Consider the following 27,137-nt stretch of genomic DNA (forward strand, 5'->3'; position numbering starts at 1 on the left):
TCTGGGGCTTAGGGCATGTACGTGTCCTAAATGACATGAAATGAGGCTGGCAAGGGTCTGTGTGTTACATAACATCCTCTTGTTCTGCAGTGTGGGTGGCTAGGCAGATGTGATGATTGCTGTTGGTGTCGTGTCCCCTGACATTGTTGGTGTGTCTCAATTGTGTGCCAGTCCCTGAGACACCCCCGCCTCAAGTTGCTCAATTTGGACCCTCAGGCGTCAGTTTGATTCCCTGTCCTCACTCGGCTCTTCCAGTGCGTCAACAACCCCAGATGGCTTTACCTCCAGGTTGAGTCCCCACTCCTTCCTCTCTCTTGCTCCCCACCCCAACCCCCGCCTCATTGTCCAGGCCACGGACACGTCCTTCCTGGTGATCCAGCCCTTTCAGTAGCCCATCCCTCAATGGAACGTTGCTGCCGTACCATCCACCCCCTAGACCATCCAGTGCGGTCACTGCTGGTCTCTTGCGGCTGTTTAAATTGAAATTGATTTAAACAAAATCAAATTAAAAGGCAGTTCCTTGGTTGCACTGGCCGGAAGTTAAATGTTCATAAGCCATGTGTGTCTAGCAGCTACTGTCTTGGATAGCACAGATAGAGAATATTTCCATCATCATAGGAAGTCTGTAGCACTCCCGACAGCAGCCGAGGGATCTTTTAACAATGCAGGCCGAGTGTGGTGGTTCACGCCTGTAATCACAACCCCGTAGGAGGCCGAGGTGGGAGGATCACTTCAGGCCAAGAGTTCGAGACCAGCCTGGCAATATAGCAAGACCTCTCTCTAGCAAAAAAAAAAAAAAATAGCTAGGCATGGTGGTGCATGCCTGCAGTCCTAGCTACGTGGAAGGCTGGGGTGGAAGGATGGCCTAAGCCCAGCGGTCAAGGCTGCAGTGAGCTGTGATCACCCCACTACATTCCAGCCTGGGCAACAGAGGAAGACCCATCTCGAAAAAAAATGCAGATTGCCACCATACTCTTAAAATGTCTGGCAGCTCTGTCTGCATTCATAGTGAAGTCCAAACTCCCACCATGGCCCTGGGCCCTGCAGGATCCAGCCCCTACCAGCCTCTCCGAAGGATCCAGCCCCACCAGCCTCTCTGACTCCATTTCTCCCTACACATCCCCTGTTCATTATTCTCCAGCCCTGATGCCTTCGCCCTCTTTCTAAAATATACCGAGGTCAGTGCTGCCTCACGGCCTTTGCATGGGCTGCTTCCCCTGCTTGGAGAGCTCTTTGTCTGGACTTCTGAGTGGATCATCCCTCACCTTCTTTTGGTCTGCATGCAAATGCCACCTCCTCCGGGAGGCGTCCTCTGAGTTCCTGTTCTAAAGTTGCCCCGTCTCCCAACTGCTGCTCCCTGTGGCTTCCTCTTCTTGTCTTCTTGGTGCTCACTGCTCCCTGAACTCATGGACTGTGGATTTTATTCATTGCCCCTTCCATTCACTGTCATCCCTGCAGGCAGGACCCCAAGCTCCTCTTCTTGGTTTTATTCTTAGCTTCTAGAACTGTGCCTCGAATGTAATGGGTACTTATACAGTATTTGAATATAGGGATGGTGAGTGCGTTCTGTACTTAGGAAATCGAGGCCCAATGCTGGATGCGACCAAGGTCACAGGGTTGGTAGGACCGGAAGCAGCCCTCTATTTGAATGTGTCTTGCCTTCTGGGAGCCTTTTTGGTTGAAGCCCCGTCCTCCAGCTGGAGACGGCGACTCTAAAGGACTGGTCTGCAACAGGGGTCAGGAGGAGGGACTGTCAATAGATTGGATGCTTTCCCTCATTTCAGGCAGAATGGAGCAACCTATGAGCGAATGGTTTGGAGCTGGGGCCTGGGATACCCGCTGCTGTCTCCTGGTCCTGTCTGGCCCGCCTGGGCATTGGCCTCTGCTTGCTTCATTCTTTGCTGGTATCGGCGGGGATTTCTGCTCGTAAGGTTGAGGATGTTACACACCCAATAGGTGTGCTACAGCAACTGTCGCAAGTGGCAGATGCTGGACTCCACTTGATTTAGGCCAAAAGGGCACTTCTTGGTTTGTGTAATGAAAAATTCCAGGGCAGATCTCTGCATTAGGCACAAATCCAGAACTTAGATGTTGTCTGGAAGCTGCCTCTGCCAAGTCCCATCTCAGTTTTCTGCTGGACTGGCTTTGCTGCCAGGCAGGCTCTCCTTCCTGGCTGCCTGTGGAGGCTCCAGGCTCACCTCCGCCCAGCTCCGAGTCCTGCAGAAAGGGGGCCACCGGTGTTTCCTTCACTCCAGCAGAAGTTCCAGGGTTTGCTCTAATTGGTCTGCCTGGCTCCCATGCCCAGCTGTAAACCAATCACGGTAGCCGAGGTGGACTGTGCTGATTGGCCAGGCTTGTGTCACGTAGTCCGCTGGCTCCTGGGTGGGCCAGCCCCATTCCAAGCACAAGGCTGAAAGTCGGGAAGGCTTAAGTAGGGGTGTAGGTACCAGGAGGAGGAAGGGGGAGACGACATGCCCATCCCCTCCAAGGGCGTGGGATGAGGTGTGCCCTGCCTTCTCTTAGCACATCTGCCAAAATAATTTCAAAAGCGCAAGGGAATTTTAAAATACTTATTTAAATAAAGTTTTTTCTTTATTTATATTTTTGAGACAGGGTTTCTCTGTTGCCCAGGCTCAAGTGCAGTGGTGCAATCACAGCTCACAGCAGCCTTGACCTCCTGGGCACAAATGATTCTCCCACCTCAGCCTCCCAGGTAGCTGGGAGCACAGGTACACACCACCATACCCGGCTAATTTATTTTATCTTATTTAATTTTTTTTGTGTGTGTGTGTGGAGATGGGGTTGTGCTGTCTTGCCCGGGCTTAGTTTTTGCTTCTAAATAAAATATACATAGATACAAAGAAGTTCCCAGATGACTCATGCAGTTTTTGGGGCTTTTTGCTTTGTTTTTTGAGACAGGGTATCACTGTCGCCCGGGCTGGAGTACAATGGTGCCATCATAGTTCACAGCAGTCTGACCTCCATCACTCAACTGATCCTCTCACCCCAGCCTCCTGAGTAGCTGGGACTGCAAGCGGTTGCTACCATGCCCAGCTAATTTTTAAATTTTCTTTAGAGACGGGGTCTCACCATATTGCCCAGGCTAGTCTTGAAGTCCTGGGCTCAAGCGATCCTCCCGCTCAAAGCGCTGGGATTACAGGCATGAACCGCTGCGCCTGGCTGACACGTGCAGTTTGAAACTTCACAAAGTCAGCGCACCCGGTGGCCAGCACCCTGACTGAGAAACAGACACAACAGGCCCTCGATGCCACTCGCGCTCCTCCCACCGCCCTGGCGTCCAGCCCCAGAGCTCAGCTGGTTTGCATCTTCACGTGAATGGACCCATAAAGCTAGACTCCTTTTCCGGCCCGTGCACCCCTTAGCACCCTGGTGCGATTCGTCCGTGACGTTGTGGGTGGTTGCAGCTCCTGCTCTCCATTGCTGTGTGGTGTTCCATCATGGGCGCCACCTCCATCTTCTCCTTCCATTGCTCCTGGGCATCCAAGTTCCTATTTTTTGACCATGACCGTGGTGCGTACGTGTCGTTTGGTGCACCTGTGTCTGTGTTTCTGTGGCATGTTATCTAAAGAGTAAAGGTACCATGCCTTTGCCTTTCTGGGCCTTGAAATCTGTTGGACTCAGACAACTCCCTCTCAAACCTCCCTGTGGCGAGAGGGCATCCGACTTGCCTCACAGAGCCAACTAATTATCATCCGTGGCAATCCTGGGCAATTATATCTGGCTAGATATGCCATAAAGCTATAAATTAATTACCACTTACAGCTGGGAAGATCTCTCTCGGCGTGTTTGGTAATAAAATTGGAAGAAACACATGCGTGGGATCGTGCAGGCTTGGCCTCTGAAGCAAGGGCGGGGGCTGGCAAGTTGTTCCATCCCACCTTGGTCTCCATCTGGGGCTGTGGGTAGGCCAGGGCTTGTTTGAGATTCCTCCAGAGTCTGGCTCCGTGGCTGCCGCCTCCATGGAGGAGGCATGAGAGGCAGCGTTTTCCAAATTGTGGAGGACACTGTCCCTGCGGGTGCTTGGGATGACTCCAGAAGGTCCAAGGAGGTGAGAGTGAGCTTCTGGGTCCATCCTCTTTTCCTCCTTGCCATCACGTGCAGGAGAAGGTCTCTGTTGGTGTTGAGAGGACTTGAAGAGCGTTCCACACTCATCAGCCTTTTTTGTTTTTTTTTTCTTTCGATAGAAAAAGAGCAGGGCTCCCAGTTAAAGCCTCGTGCAGTAACAGGTTCTAGTTAGAACTTAACAACATCATTATTTTCCACGGTATTTTTAAAATATGTCCTTTTTTTTTTTTTTGAGGCAGAGTTTCACTCTTGTTGCCCAGGCTGGAGTGCAATGGCCCAATCTCGGCTCACCACAACCTCTGCCTCCTGGGTTCAAGCGATTCTCCTGCCTCACCCCCCCGAGTAGCTGGGATTACAGGTGTGCACCACCAGGCCCGGCTAATTTTGTATTTTTAGTAGAGACGGGGTTTCTCCATATCGGTCAGGCTGGTCGCGAACTCCCAACCTCAATTGGTCCACCCACCTCAGCTTCCTAAAGTGCTGGGATTACAGGCGTGAGCCACCGCGCCCGGCCTTTTTTTTTTTTTTTTTTTTTTTGAGACACAGTCTTGCTCTGTTGCCGAGGCTGGAGTGCATTGGTGTAGTCTTGGCTTACTGCAACCTTCGGAAACTATCGTCCAGGCTGGAGTGCAGTGATGCGATCTCAGCTCCCTGCAGCCTCCGCAACCTCTGCCTCCCAGGTTCAAGCAATTCTCCTGCCTCAGCCTCCCGCATAGCTGGGATTACAGGCGCATACCATGCTCAGCTAATTTTTGTATTTTTAGTAGAGACGGGGTCTCACCATGTCCAGGCTGGTCTTGAACTTCTGACCTCAGGTGATCCGCCTGCCTCGGCCTCCCAAAGTGCTGGGATTATAGGTGTGAGCCACAGTGCCCGGCCCAAATATGTACTTTCTAATTGCAGCAAGTGTTTGCACAGCTGTAAAGCTTCCCTTTAAAATACAGGGACTTAAGGAAGGCACTGGCAGCTGGTTGAGAGCAGCACATTATATAACAGTGCAGGGGGCATTCAGATGTGATGAAATTGAAACGGTGCTGGGATGAATGACGCTTGAGAAACCTTAAGGGCAGGGATGCACAAGGACTAAGAAAGAGGAAGTCCGACATCGATAATCCCAGCTTTTATTTCAAACCAGTGCCTGGCTTTGCTAAGAAAAGCAGAGATACTTTAGAAGTGTGAGGTTGTGAGATGCATGTGAGCATGATCGCCGGTCACCTGGCCAGCAGTGAGGGATGGCTGATACTTTGTGGGAAGGAGACTGTGTGAGTTTGATGAGGGGTTTTTTTTTTTTTTTTTTTTTTGAGACGGAGTTTTGCTCTTTTGTCCAGGCTGGAGTGCAGTGGCGCGATTTCAGCTCACCGCATCCTCTGCCTTATGGTTTCAAGCGATTCTCCTGCCTCAGCCTCCTGAATAGCTGGGACTACAGGTGCCCGCCACCGTGCCTGTCTAATTTTTGTATTTTTAGTAGAGACGGGGTTTCACCATGTTGGCCAGGCTGCTCTCAAATTCCTGACCTCACGATCTGCCTGCCTTAGCCTCCCAAAGTGTTGAGATTACAGATGTGAGCCACTGCGCCTGGCCATTTTTTTTGGAACGAAGTTTCGCTCTCATTGCCCAGGCTGGTACACAATGGCACAATCTCAATTCACTGCAACCTCTGCCTCCTGGGTTCAAGTGATTCTCCTGCCTCAGCCTCCTGAGTAGCTGGGATTACAGGCGCCCACCACCACCCCCAGCTAATTTTTGTATATTTAGTAGAGACGGGGTTTCACCATGTTGACCAGGCTGGTCTTGAACTTCTGACCTCAGGTGATCCACCTGCCTCGGCCTCCCAAAAAGTTGGGATTACAGGTGTGAGCCACCGCACCTGGCCTCTGATTCGTTTTTTTGTTTTGTTTTGTTTTCCTTTCTTATTGAGGCAAAATTCTTGTAACATAAAATTAACCATTTTAAAGTGAACGATTCGGTGGCATTTAGCAGGGTCACAAGGTTGTGCAGCCATCACCTGTATCTCGTTCCAGAACATTTCTGTCACCCCAAAAGGAGACCCAGACTCATCAGAAGTCACTCCCCGCCCCCTCCCCCAGCCCCTGGTCACCACCCGTCAGCTCTGTCTGTGGATTAGCGCCATCAGGATCCTCGTGAGCTTTTTTTTAAAAAAATTGTTCTTCTTTTGAGACAGGATGTTGCTCTGTTGCCCAGGCTGGAGTGCAGTGGCGCGGTCACGGCTCACTGCAGCCTCAACCTCTGAGCTCAGGCAATTTTCCTGCCTCAGCCTCCTGAGTAGCTGGGACTACATGCACGTGCCACCACGCCCGGCTAATTTTTATAGAGATGGGGTCTTACCATATTGTCCAGGCTGGTCTCCAATTCCTGGGTGCAAGTCATCTGCCTGCTGAGGCCTCCCAAAGTGTTGGGATTACAGGCGTAAGCCATGGCACCTGGCCCTCATGAGCTTTCGAGAGAGGCCCTCTCGCTGTTCCTTGTTAACTTGTCCTTCAGGCCTGGTGTCCATTGTCCCGAGGGTGAGCTGGTGTTTGCCTGGTTTGGTTGGTCAGTGGCGAGGTTGAGCTCACGTTTGTAGCAGGTGTGTCTACAGGGACACACTCCTGTGGACGCAGGGAGATCTGGCCACAGGTGCACACACCTGAGCTCCGATCATTGCTGCGTGGCCTGCAGGGGACAGTGTGGGCTGCTTGGCTTGTGCTCAAGACTCCCCTCCCCACACCCAAGTTCAAATCTGGTGTCTCTTTTCCATTCCTGCCTCTCTAGCACCCTTGTGCACCATGCATTCCCCCTCCCCGCGCTTGCTTCTGCCTTCCCTTCCACCTGGAATGCGCTTCCCAGGCATCCTTCACCTGGCTCCTGTGAAGAGGCTTCTTCCTTCCTTTGGTCTCTCCTGTCAGAATCAGTGGCTCCTGCCTCACCCCTTCTCTGGCGCAGAGCTTGTCCCTCATCGTAGGGCCTGGGGCTTTTTACAGAATGGAGGAAGGGATCCTGTCTGGTTATCTTGTCATTGCCACAGGGGTGCTCTGCAGACCGCAGCTCTGTGCAGACCTCTGGCCTGGCAGGACCTGCCAATACACTGTCCTTGTCTGATGTCCCCTCCCTGCCCCTCTTCTAGGTGCCCCCTTGTTTCTCTCCCATCCTCACTTCCTCAACGCCGACCCGGTTCTGGCAGAAGCGGTGACTGGCCTGCACCCTAACCAGGAGGCACACTCCTTGTTCCTGGACATCCACCCGGTGAGCCCCTGCCATCCTCTGTGGGGGGTGGGCGATTCCTGGTTGGAGCACACCTGGCTGCCTCCTCTCTCCCCAAGCACAGAGCTGCTGTGGGCTGGGGGTGGTGGGAAGCCTGGCTTCTAGAATCTCGAGCCACCAAAATTCCTTACTTCACCCCGACTCCATAGTTCAAGGTAGTTCGAGGGTTTTATGATCCCTGTACTGGGTTCTATAAATGGCCCTAAGACAGTAAATTAATTAGAACTTATCAGCTGGGATGTCTCCTACATGTGAGCTGGAGGCAGCCCTCTGGATGTGTCAAGATACCATAAAGATCTTCAGGTACCAAGAAGAGCCTGGAATATCTTGCAGATAAATCACACAGGGAATTTGTCCCGTGTGAAGTTCTGTCTACAAGCAGGGAGCTGGACATGTGGCCCTCCCAAGGACATGCCTTCAGCCTGTGGCCTCTTCTCTCGGCACCTCTGTTCTCTGTAAAATATGCCCAGTTGGACTTGGTGGCTGCTACCATTGATTCAGAAATCTGTGGTTTTCTGTTTCCTGGGTGGGCACTTGTGGTCTCTCCCATGGGAGAAAACCTTTAACAAAATTATTATTGTTATTATGATTTGTGAGACAGGGGCTCGCTCTGTTGCCCAGACTGGGGTGCAGAGGCATGATCATGGCTCACTGCAGCCTCGACCTCCCTGGGTTCAGGTGATCCTCCCACCTCAGCCTCCCTAGTAGCCGGGACTACAGACATGTGCCACCATGCCTGGCTAATTTTTATATTTTTTGTAGAGACGCGGTTTCGCCATGTTGCCCATGGTCTCGAACTCTTGGGCTCAAGTGATCCTCCTGTCTTGGCCTCCCACAGTACTGGGATTACAGGCATGAACCACTGTGCCCAGCCAAAATTAATTTTCTAAATTGAAAAAGAAAAGCTGTCTATTTTTGAGGTGTACAACATGATGTTATGATGTATGTATATACCTTGTGGAATGCCTAAATCAAGCCAATTAACATATGCATTACCTCACATACTGATGATGTATTGGTGGTGTGAACATTTAAAATCTACTGTCAGCAACTTTCAAGCATACAATACATTGCTATTCACCATATAGTCACTGTGTTGTATTGTAGAGTACAATACAGTGACTATTGCTCTATTTCCAAGTAGATCTCCTAAACTTACTCCTCCTGTCTAACTGAAATTTTGTATCCTTTGACGGACTTCCCTCTCCCTGCCCCTGGTAGCCAGTGTTCCACCCTCTGCTTCCATGAATTCAACTTTTTTGAGATGGAGTTTCACTCTGGTTACCCAGGCTGGAGTGCAGTGGCAGGATCTCGGCTCACTGCAACCTCCGCCTCCCAGGTTCAAGCAATTCTCCCTGCCTCAGCCTCTCAAGTAGCTGGGATTACAGGCACACACCAACATACCCGGCTAATTTTTGTATTTTTAGTAGACACAGGGTTTTACCACATTGGCCACGCTGGTCTCGAACTCGTGATCTCAGGTGATCCACCCGCCTCGGACTCCCAAGTTGCTGGGATTATAGGCGTGAGCCACTGTGCCTGGCCTGAATTCAACTTTTTTAGTTTCCACATACAAGTGAGGTCATGCAGTATTTGCCTTCCTGTGCCTGGCCTATTTTACTTAGCGTAGTGTCCCCAGGTTCATCGTGTTGTCACAAATAACAGGATTTCCCTGTTTTTATTTTTATTTATTTACTTTTTGAGACAGAGTCTTGCTGTGTCACCCAGGCTAGAGTGCAGTGGCATGATCGTGGCTCCCTGCAACTTCCGCCTCCCGGGTTCAAGCGATTCTCCTGCCTCAGCCTCCAGACTAGCTGGGATTAAAGGCACACACCACCACGCCTGGCTAATTTTTGTATTTTTAGTAGAGACAGGATTTCACCATCTTGGCCAAGCTGGTCTGGAACTCCTGGCCTCAAGTGATCCGCCCACCTCGGCCTCCCAGAGTGCTGGGATTCCTGGCGTGAGCCGCTGCGCCCAGCTGGATTTCCCTCTTTTTAAACGCTGAACAGTATCCCACCGTGTGTGCACCTGGTTTGTGGTGCCCATTCATTCACTGATGGACACTTCCCTTGATTCCGTATCTTGGCCGCAGCACACATGGGAGTGCCCCTGTCTCTTTGACAGACTGATTTCATTTCCTCTGGGCAGATGGTTTTCGTTGTCTGAGGAAGCTCCATACGTTTGCCACAATGCTGCGTGCCTCAGGCCCTTCCATGCTGTTCTGCACCATTTTTCTTTGTCCTCCCAAGCCTCCTTAGCCACTGACTAGACCCTCTCGGCTCCAGCCCCAGCCCTGGTCTCTGCCTTCCCTCTTTTAATTAATTCCTCCTCTGGCCTCTCTTGCTCTGCTGGCTTCCGGAGAATTCCACCATGAACACAGTCTCCTGTGTGCTCTCAGTGGTCACTTTCCTTTCAGGGCACGGATTTTCTTTTTTCCCCTCACATCAAGAAAGAAGGGGTTAAGTCTGGGAGCCCAGAGAGAGGCAAACAGCTGTTTTGCCACAGCCACTTTAGCTGCTGCAATTCTACCTCCAGACCAGCTTGAGGCTGACAGGGAGAGGAAGTGGCCTTTATTTCTTTGTTTTTTGAGCTGGGCATGTTGGGGAGGGGGATCATGAGATCAGCTTGCTGCCTGTTGGCCATTAGCCTTGAAAACCGAGCGCGTGTTGGAAGCTGCTTCCGTGTGGCCACTTTTCTGCTCCTGAAACTGGGGGAGGGCATGCGGACGGGGGACTCAACAGGACGCCGCTTATGGTGGTATCACAGCTAAGACTTATTACAATGACAGAATTCAAAGCAAAATTAGCAAAGGGAAAAAGCACCTTGGGTGAAGTCGGGGGAGGCCAGGCTGGAGCTTCCAGAGTCCTCTTCCAGGGGAGTCCTACAGGATGCACTTAATGTCTTCAGCAATGAGTTGTGACAACATGTAGGAGATGTTGTCTAGCAGGGAAGCTCATTAGAAATTCAGTGCCCACAGTGTTTTGCTAGGGGCCGATTACGTGGGCACCTCTGTCTGGCAGGTCCCAAAATTCTAGACTCTGGGAAGGAAGGCAGGTGCTGAGCACGAACCATATTGTTTGTACAAATAATTTCGGCCCAGTGTGAACTACTCTCATCAGTTAGAGGATGGTGGGGACCCTCCTGAAATCTGGGTTCCCAGATGCCAGCAGAATTCCTAAGGAGAGCAGCTTTGGGCCTGCGGTGTGAACTCTATTCTACTTACGGGTGATCTCATGCCCGTCCCACCAGGCTCTTGAGGGCAAGCACTCCCCAGTCGTGGGCGTAAGTGAGGCCTTTGATGAGCTCTTCTTTGCCACAGGGGCCTGGAAGGGCTCAGCATGCTGGGCCATAATGAAGAAAACATCCTTTCCCTACAGTGTACGTGATAATAACCCAGGCATTTATGGCTCCGAGTGTGGCTATCTTGGATACCTTACTTTTGCTCTTGCAAAAATTCTGTCAGGTGGGGAGAGTTCTCCCTGTTTTACAGATGAGGAAGCAACTCTCAGTTAAGAAGAACCAACTGCAGTTCTCTGACCTCAAGTCTAGTTTTATTTCCACTATCATTTCCTGACTTCATTCTGGAACCACCTTCCTGTTGTTTTTCATGACACATGTGTGTCACTTCTGTTACTTACTTAAAAAAAAAAGTATCATTAAAAAAAAGAGTTGGGTGTAGTGGCTCATGGCTGTAATTCCAGTGCTTTGGGAGGCTGAGGCAGGAAGATCACTTGAGGCTAGGAGTTTGACGCCAGCCTGGGCAACATAGTGAAACTCTGTCTCTACAAAAATAATAATGATAAATAGGCTGGGTGTGGTGGCTCACGCCTGTAATCCCACTTTGGGAGGCCAAGGTGGGCAGATCGCTTGCTGCCAGGAGTTTGAGACCAGTCTGGTCAACATGGTGAAACCCTGTCTTTACTAAAAATATAAAAATTAGCCAAGTGTGGTGGTGCACACCTGTAGTCCCAGCTACTGGGGAGGCTGAGGCAGGACAATCGCTTGAACTCAGGAGGCAGAGGTTGCCTGCACTGCAGCCTAGATGACTGAGGGAGACTCTGTCTCAAAAAGAAATAAAAATAAAAATAAATTTCTGCACAAGGGAAGCTTTTTCTTACTACCTCAAATAGGAAATTACAAAATTCTCCAAAAAAAGAAGACAACCATAAAAATGAACAGGGAAAAAAATATTAGGCTCTATGTAAAATATTGTTGTCTGTCAGCAGGGGTGAACCTGGGGCCATCTCTCAGCACCATTGTTAGAAGTGGAGATTTTGTGTAGTTGTATTAGAGGGGCATTAAAGACCATGCAAACATCTGGCTGAGACCTACTCTTCAAAATGATCAGGAGGAGTTGGGAGTGAATTGAGAAGGGACTTCTGTCTGTTTTATTGAATGTGGAGGTTGAGAGGGAGCATGGACAAATTGCCATTCTGCACTTTGGGAAACGCTGTCTTAGGAGTACAGGTGAAAGTGATTAGGTATTTTCCACCCTGAGACAGGCTTGCTTTATAGAAGGAACCTCTTTGAGGCTGTGGACATAACTGTGTGGGAAGCACTTGTTTCCCTATAAGGGGTTAGAACCAGGAGAGGAGATCCCAGTGCACCTGCCCAGCATTTCTAGAACTGTGGACCCCCCCAGCCTGTGGCTTGTTTTAGGTAAGATACAAGCAAGCTCCACTGGGCAGTTAGCTGGGACGCCCACCCTCTTGATTGGGACCAGGGAGAGGAGGGTTGATGGTGTCGCTGGAGCTTGGGGGTGGCCAGTCTCCTCACTGTGTTTGTTGCCGCAGGTCACGGGAATCCCCATGAACTGCTCTGTGAAACTGCAGCTGAGCCTCTACATGAAATCTGTCGCAGGCATTGGGTGAGTGGGGACTGGGAGCTGGGGCTGCAATTGCTCATTGAGAGATTAGGGGCTCAGTGCTCCAGTGGTCCCAGACTCGTGACATACCCCAGGAACCAGGGCATGGGGAGGGGAGAGGGTCCTATTGGGGGTGGAATCCAGTCTCTGCTGATCTTCTCCCTCAGGGGTCTTGGTTTTGAGCCAGGTCCTGACCTGCATCCTGATATTCCTTCCCCAGAATGCCACTTTTCTTTCTCTTTTTTGTTTTGTTTTGTTTGAGATGGAGTCTCGCTCTTGTTGCCCAGGCTGGAGTGCAAGGGTGGGGTATTGGCTCACTGCAACCTCCGCCTCCTAGGTTCAAGCGATTCTCCTGACTCAGCCTCCTGAGTAGCTGGGATTACAGGCATGTGCCACCACGCCTGGCTAATTTTGTATTTTTAGTAGAGATGGGGTTTCACCATGTTGGTCAGGCTGGTCTCAAACTCCTGGCCTCAAGTGATCCACCTGCCTGGGCCTCCCAGCGTGCTGGGATTGCAGGCGTGAGCTACCACGCCCGGCCTCCACTTTTCTTTTTTAACATTCACCCCCTCCCCGCCAGTTAGCCAGAGCTTCAATCCAAGCTGTTTCCTACGCGACAGAGTGGCAGAAATGAAAGCCTGGCAAAACCAAACGTTTGGAAACTTACCAAACAGCATTCTTAAGTTTCACTATTCATTTTACAATAATTTTTCAAGCACTGATTTCCTCTTTTTGATTTTTAAAATAAAACAGCTTTATGGAAATATAATTCACGTACCATAAAACTCACCCCTTTAAAATGCACAGTTCAAAATAACCCCCCCCAATAAAATGCACAATTCAGTGATTTGTAGTATATTCACAGAATTGTGTATCTATCACCACAATCAATTTTGGAACATTTTCATCACCCCCAAAAGAAACCCCACACTCATTAACACTCACTTCCCTGTCCCCTCAGACCCAGGCAACCGCTCATCCACTTCCTGTCTCTGTGGACTTGCCTATTCTGGGCATTTCATATAAATGGAATCATACACTATGTGGTCTTTTGCCACTGGCTTCTTTCATTTAGGATCATGTTTTCAAGGCTCATCCATGTCGTAGCATGGATCAGTATATTTTATGGCTGGATAATATTCCATTGTCTGGATAGACCACATTTATTTTTCGGTTGATGGACGTTTGAGTTGTTTCCACGCCTTGGCCATTATGCATAATGCAGCTGTAAATGTTCCTGTGTCAGTCCCAGTGGGGACATCTGTTCTCATTTTCCTTAGGTATGTACCGAGGGGTGGAATCGCTGGGTCCTATGTTAACTCTTTGTTTAACCGTTTGAGGAACGGTCAGACTTTTGCACAGCCTCTGCCCCATCCCCATTCTTAGCAGCAGTGCAGCAGGGTTCCAGTTCTTCCCCACGCGCACCAGCACTTGCTATAACATTACACGTTGCTAGAACTTGGTGAGGGATTATACTGATTTGTTGCTATGTCAGCGTCTGTACTTCTTAGCATATCTGAAATAGTTTCGTTAAAAAAAAATTCTCTTAGAAAAATCCCTGGGTTGCAGGAATGTGAGCATCTATTCAGCTTTGTCAAATGCCTCTCGGCTGGAAAGAATAACACTTTGTCAGAGCACGGCAGCGAGTAATAACTGTCAGCTCGCTTCCTTCATCCCGCCCTTGCATTTTATTTTTATATTTTGAGGCCACTTAGGGAAGTTGTTCTTGATGGATTTGTGGGTAGGGAAACAGCCCCAGGCACGGAAGAGGCGTCTGCAGCCCAAGTCCTCCCTCTGATTCCACCACATGGCACCTGGGCTGCTAAATGGGATGCAACTGGGGCCAAGTGGGTGACCCAGATAGAAGAGGCGACCTGTGGCCGAGGATACAGCCCCTTCCCAGCACCAGCTGACTGTAGCCCCATGGAAATGCAGACTCAGTGTGGCCACATCCTCTGCATTTTTCAAAAGGACCTCCAAATCTGACTTTTAACAGGAGCTCTGTCAATTTTTACTTATTGGCAGGTAACTCACATTCTTTTTTTTTTTTTTTTTTTGAGACGAAGTCTTGCTGTGTCACCCAGGCCAGAGTGCAGTGGCATGATCTCAGCTCACTGCAACCTCTGCCTCCCGGGTTCCAGCGATTCTCCTGCCTCAGCCTCTCAAGTAGCTGGGATTACAGGCGCTCACCAGTACACCCAGCCAATTTTTGTATTTTTAATGGAGACAGGATTTCACCATGTTGGCCAGGCTGTTCTCGAACTTGTGACCTCAGGTGAACCGCCTCCCAGAGTGCTGGGATTATAGGCATGAGCCCTGTGCTGGGCCTAATTCACATTCTTAACAAACAGTTCACGCGGGCAGCTGGATTGTGCCTGCCAGTGACCTGTGGACCGGTCACCCAACCTCTCTGGGCCGCACAGCTGCTGACCTCCCTGTGGACTGGGAACAAGGCACTCCAGGAAAGTGGTCTCAACAGCAGATATGGAGGGCCACGAGGGATGGCCGTGGGAAAAGTCTAGAGACACAGCTGCCGGGAAGCAGAGCTGTCTCGTGACCTGTTGGGGAAGCTTCTGTGCTCCTTGCTCGCTAGGTAAAGGCAGTGGGGTTGCATGTTACTTGCATACAATTCCCATTGCTTCTTACAAAGTCTTTCAGAGAAAAGCAGCCAAAGTGAATGGTACCGTCTGTTGTTCTCCCATCGTGTTTCGTCCTCTGTAGGGTGACAGTGTGAGCCTATTTCACCGTGCAATACCCTACTTAACAAGTGGCCCAAGAGACCTCCAATAATTGTGATTGGGGGATTTAAGCCTTTTTTTTTTTTTAAGACGGATCTTGCTCTTGTTGCCCAGGCTGGAGTGCAATGGCACGATTTTGGCTCACTACAACTTCTGACTCGGGTTCAAGCGATTCTCCCGCCTCAGCCTCCTGAGTAGCTGGGATTACAGGTGCCCGCCACCACGCCCAGCAAATTTTTGTATTTTTTGTAGAGACGGGGTTTCACTGTGTTGGCCAGGCTGGTCTCAAACTCCTGACCTCAGGTGATCACCTGCCTCAGCCTCCCAAAGTGCTGGGATTACAGGCGTGAGCCACCACTCCTGGCCTGTGATTGGGATATTTGAGCCTTTTGTGCTGACTTTGGTCACTGCCCCTCAGTGACTTCCATCTCCCCTCCCTACTGCTGTGCATGGCAAAGTGACAGAATATTTGTGTGTCCATTTCTTTGCTGGGATTTAACAATTATAACAACAACAATAATAAATGTGCCAAGCACTTTTGTATGCCGGGTAGTTTTCTAAGCACTTTACATGTATTACTGCATTTAATCCTCCCTAGAGTCCTAGGAGGAGTTACATTATAATATCTCCCTTATACAGAAGGGACACAGAGAGGCTCAGTAGCACACCCAAGGTCACAGAGCTCGTAAGTGGCTGTGTCAGGGGTCGCCAAGGCCACTGCAGGCTCGATGATTTGCTGGGAAGCCTCAGGACGAAGCATATGGTTGTACACATGGCTATGATTTATTACGGTAAAAGGATTCAAAGCAAATCAGCAAAGGGAAAAGCCACACGGGGCCAAGTCCAGAGGAAAGCAGGTGCCAGTTTCCAGAGCCCTCTCCCAGGGGAGTCACCCAATTCTTGCTGCAAGGAGTTGTGACAACCCACGTGACATGTCGTCTGCCAGGGAAGCCCGCTAGAGAGACTGAGTGCCCAGGGTTTTTACTAGGGGCTGGTCACATGGCCACCCTCTGCCTGGCAGGTACCAAAATTCCAGACCCTTAGAAGGCAAGCTGGTGGTCAGTATAAATCACATTACTTGTACAGATCGCTCAGGCACAGTGAGCCATCCTTGTCAGTTGGGGAGCAGTGGGAAGCCTCCCGAATCCAGGCTCCCAGACGCCAGCTCCGGGCCAGGCTTGCCAGCAGCCGGTGTGGGGTGGAAGGGCTCAGGCCTGCCATGTGAGTACGTGCCTGCACAGCGGCCCAGGTGGGATTCAAACCCAGGCAGCGAGGCTTGAGTGTGCACGATTAACCACCTCGCCACACCGCCTTTTCTGCTAGACACCTGTTGTGGGGGGGTCTGTGCGGGGCAAATGGTGAGCCAGCCCACCCTGCTGCTCCATACTGGCTGTATTCATTTCCTTTTGCTGCTGTCACAATTTTGCCACAAATGTCGTGGCTCACTTTTAAAAACTATCTTGCAGTGTTGGGGGTCTGAAGTCTGAAAGGGACACAACAAGGCTAAGATCAAGGCATCGGCAGGCCTTGTTCCTTCTGGAGGCTCTAGGGGAGAACGTGTGCCTTGCCGTTTACAGCTTCTAGAAGCTGCCTACCTTCCTTAGCTCATGACCTTAATCCTAGCCCTCCCTGTTTTGTTGTTGTTGTTGAGACACAGTCTCGCTCTGTCATCTAGACTGGAGTACAGTGGCATGATCTATAGTTCACTGCAGCCTCGACCACCTGGGCTTAGGCGATCCTCCCACCTCAGCCTCCTGAGTAGCTGGGACTACAGGCATGTGCCACCACGCCCAGCTAATTTTTTTGTATTTTTAGTAGAGACGGGGTTTCACCATGTTGGCCAGGATGGTATTGAACTCCTGGGCTCAAGTGATCCTCCTACCTCAGCCTCCCAAAGTGCTGGGATTACAGGCATGAACCACTGCACTTGGCCTCTCCCTCTTTAAAGCCAGCAGTGTAGCATTGTCCAATTTCTCTCTGCCTCTAACCTCCTGCTTCCCTCTTTTTTTTTTTGAGACGGAGTCTCACTCTGTCGCCAGGCTGGAGTGCAATGGCGTGATCTCCGCTCACTGCAACCTCTGACTCCCTGGTTCAAGCGATTCTCCTGCCTCAGCCTCCCAAGTAGCTGGGATTATAGGCATGTGCCACCATGTCCAGCCAATTTTTATATTTTTAGTAGAGACGGGGTTTCACCATGTTGGCCAGGATGGTCTCAATCTCCTGACCTTGTGATCCACCTGCCTCGGCCTCCCAAAGTGCTGGGATTACAGGCGTGAGCCACCACACCCCAGGCCCTCTTTTTAAAAATTAATTTTTCTTTTTTTAGGGTTTTAAAATTTGTTTTTGTTTTTTCGTTTTTGTTTCTCTTGCCTGATTGCTCTGGCTAGGACTTCCCGCTTCTCTCTTTAAGGACTTTTGTGATTCTCTGGGGCCTATCTAGATATTCCAGGACACTCTTCCCATCTCGGAACCTTGATGTAACCACATCTGCATGGACCCACCTAGATATTCCAGGACGCTCTCCTCATCTGAGAGCCTTGATGTAGTCACGTCTGCACAGTCCCCTTCGTCGTGGCAGGTCACAGTTTCCCAGGTGTCGCATTGGTCTTCCGGTCTCCTCAGGCACCTTTTGGCTGTGACAGTCTCTCATCTCCTTTGTTTTGATGACAGTGACACTTTTGAGAAGCACTGGTCAGGTATTTTGTAGGATGCCCCTCTACTGGGATGGGTCTGGTGCTTTTCTCATGATTAGACTGGGGTGATGGGTTTTGGGAGGAGGACCACAGAGAGAAAGTTCCAATTTCAGAGCATCTAGGGTACATTCCGTCAACATACTGTATCACTGTTGATGTAGACCTTGATAGCCTGGATGAGGTCATGCCTGTGACGTTTCTCCAGTGTCAAGTTAACTTTTATTCTCCCTTCGGATTTTATTATCTTTTTAACTTGATGTGTAAGTTTTAATTTCACAGATAATAAGAACATATCTTCTTGAGGGGAAGAATATGGTTTCCTGTGACTCCCCGCCATCCCCAGCCATACCCACCATCATCAATTTGCTGTGCTTCCTTCCAGGCCTTTTCCTACTTATTTACATTCATATATATGTCGCCATAGAGAAGATACATATTGTCGTTTGTCTTTGCTAGTCCAAGCAACACTGAACATCTATGTGCCTCTGTGTGCATGTGTGAGCATCTCTAGGGCAGTTTCTGAAGAGCGTAATTGCTGGGTCGTGAGGTATATTGGTGGAATTAGGTTTGGCAGTATAGATCAGAAAACTCAACAGTTGTGGCTCAAATGGGACAAAGGTATACTGTTATTTTCAAAATCTTTTAGAGGATGTCTGGAGGCAGACAGTCCAAGTATGGCAAGAGACATTCATGGTCCAAGTTCCACTCATCTTTCTGTTCCATTTTCCCAACACATGGCTTCCATCCTCAAGATCACCTCTGGTCCCAGTGGCTGCAGAGCTCCAGCCCTTGCATCTGCGTTTCAGGCATCTGAAAGGGAGGAGGGAAAAAAGGTTCACGTCCCAGCTGTGAAAGCTTCTTTTTAAGCAGCCCTCCTGGCCATCCCACATAACGCTTCTGCGAACATCTCATTAACCAGAACTTGGTCACAGAGCCTCACTTGCCACAAGAGAGGCTGAGGTGGAGTCTTTAACTGGGTACATTGCCATCCTGAGTAAAATTTGGGTCCTGTTTCTAAAAGGGACCAATGGATTTTGGCTGGGTCACTGGTGGTCTCTGCCCTGTGGGGGATGTGAGTTTTTAGTTTAAAAAGATTATTATCAAGTTGTCAAGCTCTTTGCCAGGGGAGATTCCTTCTAGCAGCACATCGAAACACTGGTTCCCTAAGCCCACACCAATCAAGTACTGTGGCCCCCTCATCCCCGGGGGTATATTCCCAGACACCCAGTGGATGCCTGAAGCTGGGGATTGTACTGAACCCTGAATAGCATATACTATGCTTCTTCCTATACACACACACATCTATGATAAAGTTAATTTATAAATTAGGCATAGCCGCAATTAACAATAACTAAGAATAGAGTAATTATAACAAATACTATAATAAAAGTTATATGAATGTGGTCTCTCTCTCAAAATATCTTATTGTACTGTACTGAGGGTAAGAAATGGCAGAAATCAAAACCATGGATAAGGTGGGGTGACTGAGATTGCAGAATCAAGTCTCTCCTGGTCTCAGAGCTTATGATCACAGGTTCAAAGCTGTGTGATGTCAAACAGCCCTGTGGGAAAACATCTCACCTTGTCAACTAAAGAAAAAAAAAACACAACAAAGAAACGCCTTTTAAAGAATTAAAGTTAGTCTTATTTACAAGTATTATTGAGGGCTGTAGACTGAGACCTTCAGCCTGGGGACAGTTTTGTCATGTGGCTCCTAAAGTGTTTCAGCTCATTGTTTATATTAGGTAGTGAGGGTTTAGTGTGTGCAAAATTATACTAAAGCTGTTTAGATGTTGTATTCAAGCACAATTATATCAAGGTTTGGGTGTAAGACTTTGTTTCACACAGCTATGTCTTGCTTATTTCCAGACAAACTGGGAAGATTGAGCCGGTGGTCCTGCCGCTGCTCTGGTTTGCAGAGGTAAGGGTGCGTTGGGCACAGTGTCAGGGGCGTTTGTTAAGAGCCAATGTGGGCATTTGAGGCAGGAGGCGGGGAGCAGCTTGTAGAAAGGGAGAGGGCTGGGCCAGGGTAACCGGACTGTGACATGGACCAGCCTATCAGAAACTTCACACTGTCCAAGCACCCTATGTCAGTTATCCCACCAAGGTGAAAGGGATCCCTTGAGATGGGGAAGACAGAAGCTGCATGAAGAGGTAAAGTCCCTGGTCTTGGGTGTAAAATAATTTTGTTGAGGCATATGACCTCTTCTGAAAGTGGGGAAGTTGGTTTCCAAGGTGTCAGCTTTTCATTTAAACTTCTCTCGCAGCTTTTCAGAATTCCGTCTGGCCTAGCTTGTTATTTTATTTTATTTATTTTTTTATTATTTTATTTTATTATTTTATTTACTGTATTTATTGTTTCTTGCCTACCTCGTTTTAAATCAGGGCTAGCTAATGGCCAGGACAAACAAGCCTCCGAATGTCAAGTTTACTTCCTGCTCACAGCCGAATCTGAAGTGGGTTGATGGGGAGGCAGAGCTCTGCTCCCTGCAGTCATTTAGGGTTCCAGGGCCCCGGTGGCCGCGCCCTCCTGGAGATACTCCATTCAGTGGCAGGGAACGCGATGGAGAGTCACGTGAGGCCAGTCCACCTCCCATTGGTCAGGACACGATCATATGGCCCTGCCCAACTGCAAGGGAGTCTGGGAATTGTAGTCTCACCTTGTGTCCTGGAGAGAGGGGGTCCCTGGCAGGCTCCAACACATGCTTTAGCCGGGAAGCTTGAGGTGGGGAAAAGCTGAGGTGGGCACAGAGGAAGGTGTTGGGTAGCATCTGCGCTGTAGCCCGCAGCCTGCGGCCCCAGCTCATGTGTTTGTCATTCTGCCTCCTCAGAGCGGGGCCATGGAGGGGGAGACACTTCACACATTCTACACCCAGCTGGTGTTGATGCCCAAGGTGATGCACTATGCCCAGTACGTCCTCCTGGCGCTGGGCTGCGTCCTGCTGCTGGTCCCTGTCATCTGCCAAATCCGGAGCCAAGTAGGTGCTGGCCAGAGGGTGGCCCGGGCTGACAGCCATTCGCTTGCCTGCTGGGGGAAAGGGGCCTCAGATCGGACCATGTGGCCAACCGCAGCCTGGAGCCCACCTCCAGCAGCAGTCCTGCGTCTCTGCCGGAGTGGGAGTGGTCACTGCTGGGGGCTGTGCCGCACGCTTGCGTCTTTTGCATGCCGCGTTGCCACTACTCTGCCTGTTCTGGAAGGCCTGGGACCCTCCCTTGGACGGGGTGCAGGTGGGCTTTGAGTAATGAGACCTGGTACTTGCATCATTCATTCATCAAGTCAGCACCCGGGGATGCCAGGTTCTGTTAGGGGCGAGGGGACTTACAGCAGTGGAGGAGACAGCTGAGGTCTCTGCTCAGGGGGATTGAGGGGGGGCTGGTATTCCAGCCGGGGAGACAGATGAAAACCAAGTAAATCAGCAGAAAAGATAATTTCACTCATGATAGGAGATGTGAGGGGTTAGAGCCAAATAGAAATACAGTGTGAGCTACGTGTGAGGTTTTCAGTTTAAATTTTCTAATAGCCACTTAACAGTCAAAGGAAACAGGTGGAATTAATTTTAATCTTATTTAACCCAAATATATGTAAAGTATTATCACTTCAACATGTAATCAGTATAAACGGTGTCAATATTTTTGCAGTGTTTTTGCATGAAGTCTTTGAAATCCTGTGTGTACGATACATGTGCATCAGGTCTCATTTTGGACTGGCCCCATTTCGAGAGCTCACCAGCTGAATGCAGCTTCCAGACTGGACAGTGCATGTCTGGGGCAAGTGGGGACAAGGAAAGATGGAGCTTCGGGAAGGCCTCTCTGAAGAGGTAGATAGTGAGCTTTGATGTGGAGGCCAGGGGGGCACTCAGCACACAGCCACATGAGGAATGCTGCCTGGAGCGGCCACTGCAAAGGCCCTCTGGCAGGGACAGGCAAGGTGCATCGGAGGGTCAGGCAGGGCCAGGGTGGCTGGAGGGGAGTGAGGGTAGGGACAGAGGTAGGAGGTGGTGTCTGAGAGTGGACGGGGCAGGCCGCCCAGGGCCTCGTGGTGCAGAGTGAGCAGTTTGGAACTGATTCTGGGAGTGACAGAGCCGTTGGAGGCTTTTAAAGAGGGGAATCACTAGGTCAGCTGCTGGCTGGGGAATGGGCCCTGGGCTGGGAGGGGTGGAAGCCTGGGCCTAGCGGGGAGGCCCCAGTGGGTGAGGAAGTCGGTGGCTCGAACAGGATGGGGCAGCTGCTATCAGGAGGGAATGGAAGCAGGGAAGAGCTCCAGCCCTGGGCTTCAGACCTCCAGAAGCGGCAGGAAGAGGGGTGATAACAATGCCCCTCCTTGCTTCGGGATCATTTATTTATTCATTCATGCATTCACTGCAAGGCCTTTGCACAGGTCAGGGGATGCAGAAATGACCAGAACATGAGATCTGTAGCAAAGATGGGCAAGGCAGGCCTTTAGGCAAGTTACTACAGTCACACGAAGGACAGGAGAGCTGTGATCACAGAGCTCAAGGGGCAGTGGAGATGGGCGAGTGGCTGCCATGGCAGGGGAAGGGATGCTGTCCACTGGCAGGGCATCAGGAAAGGCTGTTTTTGGATGCATGGACCAGAAAGCCACTCTCTGAGGTGGCCCCCACCTGCGTCATCCTAGGGCCACAGGCCGAGGCCTTCTGAGGGGCCTTGGGGCCGCCCCGCTGCTCTGCTGGTCTTGGCTCCTCTGCAGCACCTGCTTCCTTTAGCACTGGTGAATGATTCTTCCTCTTCCCCTCTCTCAGGGAAGCCTTGCCTGCTTCCATGCTTGCATGCTGGATGAGAATAAAGCATTCTTGGTTCTTCACCTTGGCTTTCAGACCTGAAACCCGACTTCCTTTCAAAATTCCTGTCCTTGCGGGGGAAAGGTTTCTACAATGTGAGGTGGTAGTCTGGACACCAGCTGTCATCATGTTGCTGCTCTAGCGTTTGAGCTCCTGATGAACAATGACCATTGGGTCCAACCAGCCCTTTTGGGAGCCCCCTTCTCTGTTACTGCCCTGGGGGAGCCAGGACCCAGCAGGGCTGTGACTCCAGCGAGCAAAAGGGAACTCCCTCCAGTTTCTAGACTGAATTATGTAGGGAGGAGAGAAGGAATCAGAACCCACTCTCCCAGACCATGAATACCTTCCCGTGGCAGAGCATCACCGTGGGTTTCCACAGGCGAGGACGCACAGCCACGTGAGGGGTGTCCCTGGGGACTGACTGAGGGGCTGGGCCAGAGGAGGCCACGACAGCCTCATCCCTCTGTTTCCTTCTGTCTCTTTCCAAATTGTCCATCAGAATGGGGACAGGGAAGGACAGTCAGGAAGCACAGAATGTCTAGGCTGTGGCTAGGGTCCCATTCCCTGCTGCAGCCCCCAAATCAGCATCCCACCCTCAAATCCAGTAAGAATGCTACAATCGGCAGTGTGGCTCCCCTCCCTGCAGGTTTCACTGGAGGCCACATAAGTGAAATTTATCCCATTATGTGTGTTTTGATTTAGCAGGGATTTACCAGTTTTTTTGTTTGTTTGTTTTTGTTTTGTTTTTGTTTTTTTGATTTCTTCGTTGAGATGGAGTCTCGCTGTGTTGCCCAGGCTGGAGTGCAGTGGCACAATCTTGGCTCACTGCAACTTCAGCCTCCCGGGTTTCAAGCGGGAGCCTCAGCCTCAGCCTCAGCCTTTCCAGTAGCTGGGATTACAGGCACCTGCCACCACGCCTGGCTAATTTTTGTATATTTAGTAGAGATGGGGTTTCACCATGTTGGCCAGGCTGGTCTTGAACTCCTGACCTCGTGATCTGCCGCCTTGGCCTCCCAAAGTTCTGGGATTACAGGTGTGAGCCACTGCGCCTGGCCGGCCTTATCAGTTTTTATGAATTTGTCCTGATTTAAAAAAAAAAATCACATGTGGGTAAACTCGACATATTTTAATTTCTCTTTAGGGAAATTTCCTCTTGAACCAGGTATGGTGGCTCTTGCCTGTAATCTGAGCTACTCGGGAGGCTGAGGCGGGAGGATCACTTGAGCCCAGGAGTTGGAGGCTGCAGTGAGCCATGATCACACCATTGCACTCCAGCCTGGACAGCAGAGTGAGATCCTGTCTCAAAAATTTAAAAAAGCAATAATTTTTTCTTCTCAAGTCATTCTTTAAAAAAAATCAAAAGTATTTCAACAGAACAATCTGTTCCTGGTTTATTTTAAACAAGCCCCCCAGCTCAGTCCACCGGTTGTCGGTCTCCATGGCCCATCTCCCCACCTTACTTCCTCACTGGCTTAAATTTTCAAGTGGACGAGCCCTTTTCAGCTTGGCTTGTCCACCTCCCAGGTGTGTTTTCTGAAGATGCTTGTCCTTCTGTCTGAGAGCAGCAGCTCCCCACAACTCAGCCACCTGCAATCGTTGAGGGTTGTTGGACTCTAAACTTCTGTGCCTTTCCTGTTTCCTCTTTGCCTTTTGCAAATCGAAGAACCGTGTAAAACCATTTTTATGTGGCTTCAACGTCAACTATAAATTAGCTTGGTTATCTTCTAGGAGAAATGCTATTTATTTTGGAGTAGTAGTAAAAAGGGCTCAAAGGATAAGGAGGCCATTCAGGCCTATTCTGAATCCCTGATGACATCAGCTCCCAAGGGCTCTGTGCTGCAGGAAGCAAAACTGTAGGTGGGTACCAGGTAATGCCGTGCGCCTCCCCGCCCCCTCCCATATCAAGTAGAATGCTGGCGGCTTAAAACATTTGGGGTCCTGCTCATTCCTTCAGCCTCAACTTCACCTGGAGTGTCTACAGACTGAAGATGCGTATTTGTGTATTTTGCTTTTGGAGAAACTGCCCTTCCTATGTTCTGAGTGAATAGCAGTTTTTTTGATCCCAGAGGGCGACTTGTATTCTGTGGGCTGGTGCCTATTTGCAAGGTCACATTAGAAAGGCAGGAGCAAGGCTTAGGCCTGCTGCTTCTGGGACTGAGGGTAGGATTGCCAGATTGAGCACAAACAAACGAAACACAAGAAACAACAGAAGGGTGCCTGTTAAATATGAATTTCTGGTAAGCAATAAGTAATTTTTATTGTGTCCTGTGCAATGATAGGACGCACGTATCCTGAAAACCTGTCTGTGGTTCACCTGAAATTCACATTTATTTATTTTATTATTATTATTTATTTTATTTTTTTTTTTTTTGAGACGGAGTCTCGCTCTGTCGCCCAGGCTGGAGTGCAGTGGTGCAATCTCGGCTCACTGCAAGCTCCGCTTCCCGGGTTCACGCCATTCTCCTGCCTCAGCCTCTCTGAGTAGCTGGGACTACAGGCGCCCCCCACCACGCCCGGCTAATTTTTTGTATTTTTAGTAGAGACGGGGTTTCACCGTGATCTCGATCTCCTGACCTCGTGATCCGCCTGCCTCGGCCTCCCAAAGTGCTGAGATTACAAGCGTGAGCCACCACACCCGGCCTGAAATTCACATTTAACTAGGCATCCTGATTTTATGTGGCCGCCCTATCTGCTGGGGACATAGGCTGATGCCCCTGGGGGTTCTGCATTTCTTTGGCCAGGTTCCTGTAGGGCTGAGGTCGTGGGGGAGCCGTGGCCAGGCATGGTGTCCTTGCCAGGGGAGGTGACGGGCAGAGCCGCAGGCCCTACAACTTGGGGTTGGGCAGGGGCGAGTCGCTCTACGGTGGTGCCTCTGATAATAGCTGTTATTGTAGTTTCTGAAAAATGTGCTGCCCTCAAGAGCTTCTGAGGCTAGGCCTACTTGGGTGAAAATAGCTTTCCAGGGAGCCACATTGTGGGGACGTGAGGCAGCAGCCCCACTCTTTGGGGCCACTTGGCTGTCTCTAACTCATCTCACTTGCCAGGGCTGGACAAGGAAATGAAAATGCCAAGGGGTGGGCAGGCAGGAGCCTGGTGGCGTTGGCAGGCGCTGCCAGCCCTGTGTCCCAGTCAAGCTCTGGGGCGCCCTTCCTGTCCATCTGGGAGTAGGGGGCGGAGTCTGACTATGTTGGGGCGGAGTGTTAATATTAGGAGGGGATTTTCTCTGGGACTGGGTCCCCAGGCTTGGGGACAAGGCCTTCTCGCTGGACCCCCTTACCTTCCTCTCTCCCAGGATTCCTCCAGGACACCGTTGTGCTGTGCATGGTTTGGCCCCATCGGTGTCCCTGCTCCTTCCAGCACTGCTCCCTTCTGCAGAAACTTGCCTGGGATTCCCAGGGTGCAGGGGTGGGGGCTGGTCAGGGCCTGGTCAGTGTAGAGGAAAAGTCAGGGAGCTTTTCACTTTTAGCACAGAGTGGCCAGGGCCCCATGGCTGCACCTCCCTGGACATAACCAGGATGTCCTGTCATCTGCCCCCCAAACAAAACTGGGGTCTCCCCTTTATTTTGCCAACAGAATCCAATTTTTAGGTGATGAGACAAGTGTTTGACTTAAAAAGACCCTCCTGCCCTGCCTTCTGGAAGGTCTGGAGCCCAGCCCAGCGCCCCGGATCCCCTAGGCATGTGAAACGGGGAATGCAGTGTCCTCCAGTGGCCGGCTTCAGCTTGGGGTGGACACCTGGGTGGTGGCCGGTGGTCCCCCTGCAGGCCACTGCTGCCCCCTCTTGGGTCCTGTTCTGAGTCGCAGGCCTGAGTCCCTGGGGAAGACCCCACACCTTTGCCCTGTACCTGGCTATGGGGATGGCCCTGAGGGGCTGCCTTGCTTGGGAGAAGGGGGGAAAACGGATATTTTTATATAAATAAGAAAAAGACAGCCCCTCTGGGCAGATGAGGCCTGCTGTAGGGCAGGGGGCTTGGTCAACTGTGTGTCCACTGGTCTGTAACCCTTCAGCTGGGTCCTTTTGTGCAGTGAACAGCCTGGACAACTGTCCAGGTGGCCCTTCAGGGATATGTTCCTGGACCTTTCTTAGCTTCTCACCGATCTTTCTCCCACGCCAAGTCTGTGTTCCTCAGTCAAACAAGGGGCGAGGGGGAGGAGGAGGAGGAGGGGGAGGAGGAGGAACCGGCTTCACCCTCTGGCACCTGGGGGTTTTGTTCCACGTGTCTTCCTTGGGAAAGACCAGGGGTTCTTTTATAGCCTGGGGGTGGTTTCCCTTTTCTACTTTTGAGTGAGACTTTCTCAAGTCACAGCTCTTTGGGCCCACATGGCTAAGGTCTAGCCACCTGTGGGTGTCCTGTGCTGCCTCAATGGGTGGCGTAGGGGGCGGGGCTGGCCTCCCCTGTGCCTGGCTCAGTGCAGCAGACCCTGGCCCTTGTGCCCGCTCTCTGCCCTGCGCAGGAGTTTGATTTTCCTACCCTGTGGTGAAGCAAGCACAGGTGGGCAGCGGTGGGCAGCGATTTCCAGCCCCAGCCCCTGGGGCAGGCTTAGTGGGACGAAAGCTCACCCCACACTCTTATCATTAGCATTATCTGTATTTTTAATTTTTAAGTTGAGAAATTTTCTACAACTGTCAAACTAGACAAATGACAGTATCCAGTTCCCCTCAGCCAGACTCAGCCATTGCTGACAGCTGTCA

At 50.6% G+C, this 27,137-nt stretch overlaps 1 protein-coding gene across 6 annotated transcripts in view; it reads left to right on the forward strand.

Moving 5' to 3' along the window:
- The window catches only part of SCARB1 (scavenger receptor class B member 1), a 121,752-nt gene that overhangs the window by 91,895 nt on the left and 2,720 nt on the right, over positions 1-27,137 (forward strand). For 3 of the 6 annotated variants that reach the window (XM_058424925.1, XM_032168308.2, XM_032168304.2), the window contains 5 exons: positions 7,211-7,329; positions 12,144-12,217; positions 19,515-19,566; positions 20,477-20,623; positions 24,173-24,301. In XM_058424925.1, coding sequence (XP_058280908.1) covers positions 7,211-7,329; positions 12,144-12,217; positions 19,515-19,566; positions 20,477-20,623; positions 24,173-24,301 — 521 coding nt within the window. The other 3 variants (XM_032168301.2, XM_032168305.2, XM_058424926.1) reach the window with 3 other exon arrangements.

This window comes from Hylobates moloch, unplaced genomic scaffold, assembly GCF_009828535.3.
Source record: "Hylobates moloch isolate HMO894 unplaced genomic scaffold, HMol_V3 SCAFFOLD_12, whole genome shotgun sequence".
NCBI lineage: Eukaryota > Metazoa > Chordata > Mammalia > Primates > Hylobatidae > Hylobates > Hylobates moloch.